The 10,355-nt window shown below is 44.9% G+C and overlaps 1 protein-coding gene across 1 annotated transcript; it reads left to right on the top strand.

Annotated features, from left to right (window-relative positions):
* The first annotated feature begins 64 nt into the window (after positions 1-64).
* adamts1 (ADAM metallopeptidase with thrombospondin type 1 motif, 1) lies at positions 65-9,171 on the top strand. Its single transcript, XM_070893216.1, has 9 exons — positions 65-985; positions 1,370-1,801; positions 2,006-2,138; positions 2,636-2,803; positions 3,259-3,545; positions 4,033-4,219; positions 4,406-4,584; positions 5,177-5,352; positions 6,600-9,171. Exons 1-9 carry the CDS (start codon positions 443-445, stop codon positions 7,336-7,338), a joined length of 2,844 nt encoding a protein of 947 aa, XP_070749317.1. The 5' UTR covers positions 65-442; the 3' UTR covers positions 7,339-9,171.
* Positions 9,172-10,355: the final 1,184 nt, after the last annotated feature.

Genomic DNA, 10,355 nt, shown 5'->3' on the forward strand with positions numbered 1-10,355 from the left:
AGGGGAAGGGGCTGCCGGCGACCGAGCAGAGCTGGCGGCTGCTATAAAAGGAGTGGTTGCAGCGCGGAGTACAGCACAAACCAAAGAAGCGTTGGGGGAAAAAGGGTCAGAGAAACAACAGCAGCAGCAGCAGCAGCACTTTGGGGGAGAAAAATAATCCAGCAGCAACTCCACAAGGGAGGGGGGAAACTTGCAAATATAAAAACGAGGCAAAGCAGAGATTGGAACTGTGATCCCACTTTATAAAATATTTATTGCAAATCCAATTTCTTGGGGGGGGAGGAGGAAAAAAGTTGCATTTTAATTTTTTTTTTAATCCATTAAGTTTTTAAAAGTTTCCAGAAGTTTTTAAAAGTTTCCAGAAGTTTTTTTTTTGCAATTGACTGGCGGCTGCTGGAACTCGGTGAAAGCGGTGAGGATTTGTCGGCGGTCCCATCTGAAGATGAGTGCGGTGCTCCGGCTGGTTTTGCTGCCGCTTTTGGGCGTGCTGTGGCCCGGGCAGTCGGTGGCCGGCCGCCCCGAGGAGAGTGTGGTGTGGCCGGTGAGGCTGGACCAGGTGAAGGGAGGTTCGGCCGGGGCTTCCCGGGAGAGGCTGGGCGCCCCGGAGGAAGAGCTGGGGCAGAAAGTCTTGTACCGGCTTCAAGCTTTCGGCCAGCGGTTCGTCTTGGAGCTGGAGCCCGACCATAGCTTCCTGGCGCCGGCTGTCACCTTGCAGCGGCTGGGACAAGCCGGGGCCCAGCACCGGCAGAGGGAGGAGGAGGAGAAGGACTTACGGCATTGCTTCTACGCCGGCACCGTCAACTCCCAGCCCGGCACCTTGGCGGCTGTCAGCCTCTGCGGTGGGATCCAGGGCGCGTTCGTGATCGGAGGAGACGAATATCACATTCAGCCCAACAACCAGACGGGCCCGGGGGACATCCAACCTCACATAATCCGCAGGACCAGACTGAGAGCCTCGGCTAGTTCCAGCGGCACCAAGTGTGGGGTAAGGGCTCAGCTCGTTTCTGCTTCAGACCGTCCAGCTCCTTGCTACAAAACTCTCTCGTTTCTTCTTCTCGTGTCCATCTCTTAAATGTCTCACGTTTTGCACCTACAAGTCAACTCAGTTTAATTTTTTTGTTAAATTCGCTTTTTTTTTGCATAATTTTTTTTCCAATTTTTAAAAAAATATATAAATGTATTTTTTTTAAACACAAAGGAGGTGCATTCTTGTAATCCTGGAGGCTGCAGATGTCAGACACGCTGAAAGCCAGGAGCTGAGTTCCAAGGGGGTTGAATTCTGCCTTCTATGTTACATATGGACACTTGTGGATCTCACTGATTTCACTAAATGTTTTATTTCTCTCTCTCTCTCTTTGAATGTGTCTAGGTAAGTGATCAGGATGCGCCCCCGAGACCCGAGAGCACCCAGACCCAGCAGCCCGGGTCACAGGAAGAGCCCGCTACATCAGTCACCAGTGGGCACCGAAGAGCCAAGAGGTTTGTCTCGTCCCCTCGCTACGTGGAGACCTTGCTGGTGGCAGATCAGTCCATGGCCGAGTTCCACGGCAGCGGGCTCAAGCACTACCTCCTCACCCTGATGTCGGTGGCCGCCAAACTCTACAAGCACCCGAGTATCAAAAACTCCGTCAGCCTGGTGGTGGTGAAGATCCTGGTTGTCTACGAGAGGGAGAAGGGGCCCGCCGTGTCCTCCAACGCTGCCCTGACCTTGAGGAACTTCTGTGCGTGGCAAAGGCAGCACAACCCAGTCAGTGACCGTAATCCAGAACACTATGACACTGCTATACTTTTCACCAGAATGGTAAGCCTAGGCTCCTGCCCGAGCCTATTAGTATGCACGTCCAATCTGTTTAATGTGCACGCAGAAGGCCCTTTCACAAAGCATCTTTTGAAAATCATTTGATTTTTTTTTAAGTTCTTGGTATAGAAGGATGCCAGCATTTATAGTTAACATTTTTTTTTCCTATGATTTTGCTAAATGCTGCCCTTGTTTATTCTTATTAAGGATCTGTGTGGAGCCCAGACTTGTGATACCCTTGGGATGGCTGATGTTGGGACGATTTGTGATCCCAGCCGAAGCTGCTCGGTGATTGAAGATGATGGTCTTCAAGCTTCCTTTACTGCAGCTCACGAGTTGGGTAAGTGCCTGAGCCCCATGACCAACCTTTGGTAGTCGTTATTTTGTCATTTACTTTTACATTCACTTTCATCTGCTACAGACAAAGTTCCTCCTGCAGTTCCAGTGCATTTTGTAATTCCTGTTTAGCTCGTTACCTGTTCGCTCTGGGACAATGAGGAAAGACCCCTTTCGAGCATCTTTTTAATCCATCAGTTGTGTTAAATATTATCTGTGTAGGGGTAAGTTGCTAACTTTTAGCAATCACCTGGCATAAATTTAGTGTATTGACCTGGGAGAGATGTGCACAGATTATTAGTTCATGGCTAAATACATTCTATGGTACATCTGGGATGGGGAGCACATGTGTATAATATTGTCTGAGGCACAGCTGACGCTAGGATAGGTGCGTGGGGCACACATGGCACTGGAATGTGGCATAGTCTGGCATCAGTACAAGTGTAACATCAAGCGCTTGCATCATCTGAGACTGGAGTGATTTTTTTTTCCTCCTTCTAGGCCACGTGTTTAACATGCCCCATGATGACGCACGGCAGTGTCTCCATACCGTTGGTTTAACTAGGAATTCCCACATGATGGCGTCGACACTCTCCAACTTGGATAGAAACCAGCCTTGGTCTGCCTGCAGTGCTTACATGATCACTTCCTTCCTGGATAATGGACATGGTAAGAACCACGCCCTACCCCAAATAAAGTTTGTGTTTCTGGCAAACTGCATGAACATTTTTTTTTTTTGAATTTACAGGGTTGGCAACGGATTTCATTCTCTGTACACTATTATGGACAGATTCATTTATTATTAAATCCACAATAATAAATTTTATTTTGAATGAACCGTCTTTATTTTTAATAAGTGACTAGATACAAATTGTAGTGCACTTTAACTATTATACACACACGTTTTTTCAATTTCTCTTCCATTTCTAGACTAAGGGACCCAATAGTATATAATTATATAAATTAATATTTTTTCTTAATTCTAATCTAGTATTAGCATCTTACTTTGAATGCCCAATTTTTTGGAAGCATGCCAATGAACAAATAAGATTTTATGTTGTGCTGTTTTATATTGTGCAGCTGTTGTCACAGGGTAACAATCAGTTTGCGTCTCTTGTTTTCAGGAGAATGCCTGTTGGACAAGCCCCAGAAGCCGCTACAACTTCCTGGTGAGCTGCCAGGCAGCACCTACAATGCAGACCGCCAGTGCCAGTTCACCTTTGGGGAAGAATCAAGGCTTTGTCCTGATGCTGGCAATACCTGCTCGTTACTGTGGTGCACGGGAATGTCTGGTGGCATGCTCATCTGCCAAACCAAGCACTTCCCCTGGGCCGATGGGACCAGCTGCGGGGAAGGAAAATGGTGCATGGAGGGAAAGTGTGTTAATCAGACCAGCATGAAGGATTACAATGTAAGTATTGCATTGACATGTTTTGCTTTGGTTACTTGATCCTGATTGCTTTATTTACTCTTCCGATTAATTAGTGTCTGTCTTCTGTGATGCTGCATGCTAAAAATGCTCTGTAGTGGAGGGATAACTAGGGGGTTAGTAGACAGCCCCTTCACCTTTTAAGACTTATGGTCTGGATGATAATGGGTGAAAGTTCTCTCTCACTGTCACTCACTCCGCAATTGAGCGCGCTCGTGCTCTCATCCTAAGTGAAGTTAGGTTATCCCTGATATGATGACCCAGTTCTGAGAGAGCCAATGCTGCCTGTGGAACTGCATTCCAAAATGATCCCCATTGGGACAAGAAGCGAAGACAAATTAGAAAGGGGAAATAAATAATGGGAGAAAAATAATTGCAGTGACTGCTTGGAGAAAACCGTCGTATATTTAACTGTGTCGTTATCAATTTTATTCTTTTTTTCTCTAAATAATGTTTCCAATTTTTACAGACTCCTGTGCTTGGCAGCTGGGGCCCGTGGGGATCCTGGGGTGAGTGTTCCAGGACGTGCGGCGGAGGAGTACAGTACTCGTTTAGGCACTGCGACAGCCCAGTCCCAAGGAACGGTGGGAAGTACTGCGAAGGAAAGCGGGTGCAGTACAAATCCTGTAACACCATGGATTGCCCAGATAACAATGGTGAGATCCGTACAATAAACCATTTGCCTTACTGCAGCCAGTAATTCCAGCTGAGAGGGATTTACTCCTTTTCTCACTGTCGTGACGTTTAGGATTTGAGAATTTTTTTTTTTTTCAAATTCCTTGTTTTGACTTTGACTCAGTTCAGTGTATTTGATCTTTAGTTTTTGTTTCTGTCAAATGCAGGCAAAACATTCCGTGAAGAGCAGTGCGCGATGCACAATGATCTCTCAAAGTCCACTGCCTTTGGGGGCATGCCTGCAGTCGAATGGATCCCAAAATATGCTGGCGTATCTCCTAAGGATCGATGCAAACTCATTTGCCGGGCAAAAGGCACAGGCTACTACTTCGTGCTCCAACCCAAGGTATGTTTTCCAAATTGCTTAACAATTCTGTTTAGATTCTCCCCTGTTGTTTTGTTTGCCAGATCCTAAAGGAAAGGGGTGCAGTAGGTTGGTAGGATCGTGGTTTGAGCTCAGCGTTTATGGGGGATGTCTTGTCATCATTGCAACTGTCAAGCGTTCAAGAAATCTTTAAATTATGAGTATTGCAAACACCAGGCCAGGGCTTTCTCACCTGTACCATCCAGCCTGTGAATTCCATTCCTTTATTTTAATGGGTAGAAAATTCCCATCTCGTGAGCACAGGGCAGAACGCCCATCATGGACTGTTTTACTCTGCTATAACTACTATTCACGTACCCATTTCAAAAACTTGCAACAATTTGATGCAGTATAGATACTCGCAAAAATATCATGAAATCATCTGTAATGGCAAAAGCATTGAGAAGGGAAAAATTAAATCAAGCCCAAGAGAATTCATATTTCATCAAAATCATTCTAAATCGGCTCGGTCCAGATTCTGTTTAGTGCTCCCATTTCACTGCTGTGCTTATTTATCACTGGGATAGTTTGTTTTTTCTCGGATTAGTAATAATTGTATGGCTTTCCTTCACAGGTTGCTGACGGCAGCCAGTGTAGTCCAGACTCCACCTCTGTCTGTGTTCAAGGACAGTGTGTCAAGGCAGGTTGTGATAGAATCATCGGTTCAAACAAGAAGTTTGACAAGTGCGGTGTGTGCAGAGGCAAAGGCTCAACATGCAAGAAGATTGCCGGCTCGCTTGACCGATCAAAGTAAGTAGGAGTTCCTTGCTTATTGATTTAAATGTAAGACATGCAGCTAGGTTTACAGTTTCACCACTGTTTGGTGTGATGTTAGTAAACAATTTGACAGCCATTTTAAATTTTCACACTCCAGTTGCACGGGTGTCTTTCATGATTTCAGAAATGTATTCCAATACTTCTGGCTGCAGAACATTAAACTGTTGTTCAAACAGCCCAGTAGAGCACTAAGACACTTGTTGAAATTGCCTGCTAGTGCTATGGTTGGGACTGCCTTAAGAATATCCAATGATGGCAGAGCCTTGGACCCGTGCTCAAATGGCTAGCTTTAAATCTCGGCCTGGTCTTGTATTTAGACTGCCTCAGCTGCCTACTTCAGGAGAGTGTTGCTAGTTCTCAATCGGTTGTGTACACATTGAGCACCTCACGGTGGCAGGCGACAGGGGAAATAAAGGATTATAGCGAGTGAATCGTCATGAAAACCTGCCCGATTTCTCAAACTCATTTTGACTGGGAAAGTGGCACTGGTATCACCAGGCTAGGAACAGGGGAGATAATTAGCTCGTGTTCTTGCTTTTGATTGTTGTTGCTGCTGAAAAATGCATGTCACATCGGTCAAGACTGTGACTCGGGTGTGGGATGCTCCTGTGATTGAATAGCGTGTCAACATTCACACTTGAAAAATAACCACTTGAGTGTGCTTGTGGTCCACTGACACCTGTGGAAACCATGCACCCTGCATGAGTTAGCTTTACATACGAACATAAGAAATAGGAGCAGGAGTAGGCCACCTGGCCCCTCGAGCCTGCTCCGCCATTCAATACGATCATGGCTAATCTGATCATGGACTCAGCTCCACTTCCCTGCCCGCTCCCCATAACCCTTTACTCCCATATCGCTCAAAAATCTGTATCTGCGCCTTAAATATATTCCATGACCCAGCCTCCATAGCTCTCTGGGGCGGAGAATTCCATGGATTTACAACCCTCTGAGAGAAGAAATTTCTCATCTCAGAATAAGGGGCCGCCCATTTAAAACTAAGACTATGTCCCCAAGTTTTAGTTTCCCCTTCTAGAAGGGAAGGAAGGAAGAAAAACATAGAAAATTCAGGATGGTGGTGGTGGGGGAGGGGTGGGCAGGGAAAGAGAGAGGAGAGGAGGCACGAAAGAGATGGGGAACATTGTTGCCTGATGAGAGGTCATTGAAACTGAAAGCTGTCAGATTAATGTGGCCTTTTTTCTTTCAATCGTTTCCTCTAGACCTGGATACCAGGAGGTTGTCACCATTCCAGCTGGGGCAACCAACATTGACATAAAGCAACGCAGTCTCCGTGGTGCAAGACATGATGGGAACTATCTGGCATTGAAGAAAGTTGATGGCACATACCTCCTCAATGGAGAGTACACTTTGTCAACGCTAGAACAGGACATTTCATATCAAGGCACAATTTTCAGATACACTGGCTCCTCTGTGTCACTGGAAAGAATTCGTAGCTTTGGTGCCCTCAAGGAGCCCCTGGTTGTTGAGGTACTCACGGTGGGAGAATCATTGCGTCCAAGAATCAAATTTACATTCTTTGTGAAGAGAAACTTGCAGCATCACCCAGCTAAACCCAACCCCAAAAAGGAGTCTTTCAATGCCATTAAGGAAACAGTGACCTCCGAGTGGGTTATTGGCGAATGGGGAGAGTGCTCCAAGTCATGCGGCCTGGGATGGCAGCGCAGGTCCGTGAAATGTACCGACATCTACGGGAGGCCAGCTACTGATTGCGTGAAGGAACTGAAGCCCGATGACCTCCGACTGTGCGCGGACGTTCCCTGCCCACGGTGGCTGTTGGGAGAATGGTCAGCCTGCTCCAAGACATGCGGGAAGGGCTTTAGGAAAAGGTCTTTGAAATGCGTCATGCGTGATGGCCAGGTGCTGCCGCAGGAGAGTTGCAACATGTCAAAGAAGCCAAAACATTTGATTGGCCTTTGCACCATACGGGCTTGTAGTTAGAGACAACATAAGCAAAAGACAATTCAGATTTTAAAAAAAATTTCAACCTAAATGCACTGAAAGTAAGGGTGTCCCGATCCAGTTGTCATGTGATGTCATGTGACATGAAACGTGATAGTCATCTGACCCATTTTTTCTCTTTGACAATGAATGTTTGATTTACTCATAACGGACCAGTAGGTGGATAATGTTTGGGGGCAGGGGAGAATTGGGGAACTCAATGCTAGCATTGTTTATCTCTCAGGTCTGTTAGTAACTAGAGAAGGATTTTTAAATCCCAGGATCTCTCACTGTTGACAGTGAAATCCGAGGTTTTTCTCATTCTTTGATAAGCGTGTAAGACCCTAATTCATGAGTGCCACAGGCGAGCGTAGATGCGACCACCTTTTGTTACAAGTGAAGAACACCAGGAAACTCATTCTCTGCAATGCGGTGTTCTGAGATGAAACAAACCCTGTTAATCGCAGGGGACCATTTGTTTTAGATTATTTCTAGAATATCCTGCTGGTTCACAAATGATGTTCTCGTGGGTTGAATTCTGACACCACCGGGTGTTATAATTATTGTTCACTCCTCTACAGAATGATATCTAACATTACTATTGGTACTAAGGTAATAAAGTGATTATCAGTCAATTGCTATGCCACAGATTGGAAGTTGAAGATTCCGGTTTTGCCGCTGACTGACTACGCCCTTCATCCTGTGCCCCATTTTCTTTCAAATTGGGTGATTTTGCAATCTCATGCTCCCGGGGAGTGTGGGTCAGAGATGCTGTGTCTGTGAGCAAGATTCCGGTTTGGTTTTGCAGGATCAAGGAATTCATACACCAAAGTTCAGTTTATGTTGCATATGCTGCTTTATCGGTGACATTGCCAGCTACTGGCTTAAGTCCTTGCATGCAGCAAGGGTATATAGCTGGCATTAGTTGGACCACTGAAAAAACAAGAGGTGGGTATAGGACCTTGGAACGAGAGCTTAAAAGAAAAACAAATATTGGCTCCATTCCCAGTCTCAGCTGAATTAGGTGATTGTAACTGGGACAGCAGTTAGATGTTTGCCCTCTCATCCTAGGCTGGGGGTGGGGGATAGGGAGAAATCAGCCAGAATTCCCACTCTTGATCACAATCCAGTGATTTGTGCTGCAGAGTGCATGGGGGTGTGAAGACAGGATGAGGCTCAGCTGTGATGGGCTCAGCTGCCTGTCGAGACGTGTGAGCAGACACAGACACAGAGACAGAGAATGAAGAATGGCCACATGATACCGGAAAACCATCCCTTACCAAGAGTCACTGCCTGCAGAAAAGAAAGGTGTCAGGAATTGGATTGGGAAGGGGGGGTGGGGGGGGGAATTCTTCTTGTGACATCCTTGCTTCAAGGTATTGTCGAATAACATCCCAAGCTCCTGACATAAAGCTTGGTACTGGTCGTTCTCTCGGCTTGTGACAAAGTCAGTCCCCACCTACCTCAGTGATGAAGGGCAAGATTTATTTTATTCAAAAAAAAGAAAACAGCTTAAACTATTTTATACACAGGATGCTATTAATACAAAGCTACAGATTTGAAATCCGCAGTTACTCGAAGAATGTAAATATTAAACGAGCACCAAGGCCAGCAAGGTGTACTTTATAAGTAAGAGTATTTAAATTCCTTCTGCGAAGGACTTACCATTTTTGTACAGATTTCAAATAAACTTATTTATTTTTGTAAAGCTTTGTATAATATAATCTAAGTTATCGCTTTTTTTAAAAAAGAACAAAGAACATTTAACAAGAATAGACTATTTATACAGTATAATGTGTCACTAGGAGGTAATAAAAGTGATTGAATTCTCAACCTGTGTCGTCTTGTGTTTGCTGTGTGTCTCTGCTGGAAGTGGCAAAGAACACTGTAAAGTACTCCAGTCTAATAAGAACAATGCTTGAACTAGGCTTTCTGGTTTCAGTACTTCGGCTATTAGATTAAAGATCCCATTGCACTATTTGAAGAGGAGTAGGGAGATCGCCCTGTGTCTTGGCCAACATTCTTCTCTCACCCAAAAACAAATTAACTGATCATTCACCTCATTGCTATTTGTGGAATGTTGGTAATGTAAAATGGCACCCACGTTTGCCGACATAACTGTCACTGCACTTCAAAGTTTGTTGTATGTAATCCACTTCCTTATCAAAGATTGATCTTTCAGTCACAACATCCACTCCAGTTCTTTGAAAATCTCTTCACATCACTACATCTCCATTCTTTCTTAATTATTTTTCCTGTCTTCTGCTTGGTGCCCCTCCTGTCCCTTGTAAAGTACTCTGGGACTGGAGCTAGTAGTTAGCATGCCCTTACCCCATGACTTGAGTAAAATCTGTTGTCAATTTTTTTTTAAACTTCAGCTGAGCCAAGGTGGCTATCCAATGAATTATATTTCTCTCTTTAAAACTGTTGGTCTGTGGTTTTTTTCCCTTGGTGAAATTTGTTCCATTTTTTTTTTCCGCACAAATTCCCTCAAGAACTCCCACGCGCTGGACAGATTGGTTAAACATAGAAAATAGGTACAGGAGTAGGCCATTCGGCCCTTCGAGCCTGCACCACCATTCAATCTGATCATGGCTAATCGTGCAACTTCCGTACCCCATTTCTGCTTTCTCTCCATACCCCTTGATCCCTTTAGCTGTAAGGGCCATATCTAACTCCCTTTTGAATATATCTAACAAACTGGCCTCAACAACTTTCTGTGGTAGAGAATTCCACAGGTTAACCCTCTGAGTGAAGAAGTTTCTCCTCATCTCGGTCCTAAATGGCTTATCCCTTATCCTTAGTAAGTTCCCATTACTCTAATGTATCTTGATTCTTCGAAGATGATTCTCCATACCCTCAACTTCATGAGGCCACACCCCCATTGCATCAGTACATATTTTCATTTTGTACATGAGCTATCCTCTAATTGAGAATGTGTATCTGCACCGACTAGGAATTGAGATAAGATTGCTTCAAACTCTTTTCAGTTAGCTTATAGGCTATCCAATCTAATC

This window comes from Pristiophorus japonicus, chromosome 11 (assembly GCF_044704955.1).
Source record: "Pristiophorus japonicus isolate sPriJap1 chromosome 11, sPriJap1.hap1, whole genome shotgun sequence".
Lineage (NCBI taxonomy): Eukaryota > Metazoa > Chordata > Chondrichthyes > Pristiophoridae > Pristiophorus > Pristiophorus japonicus.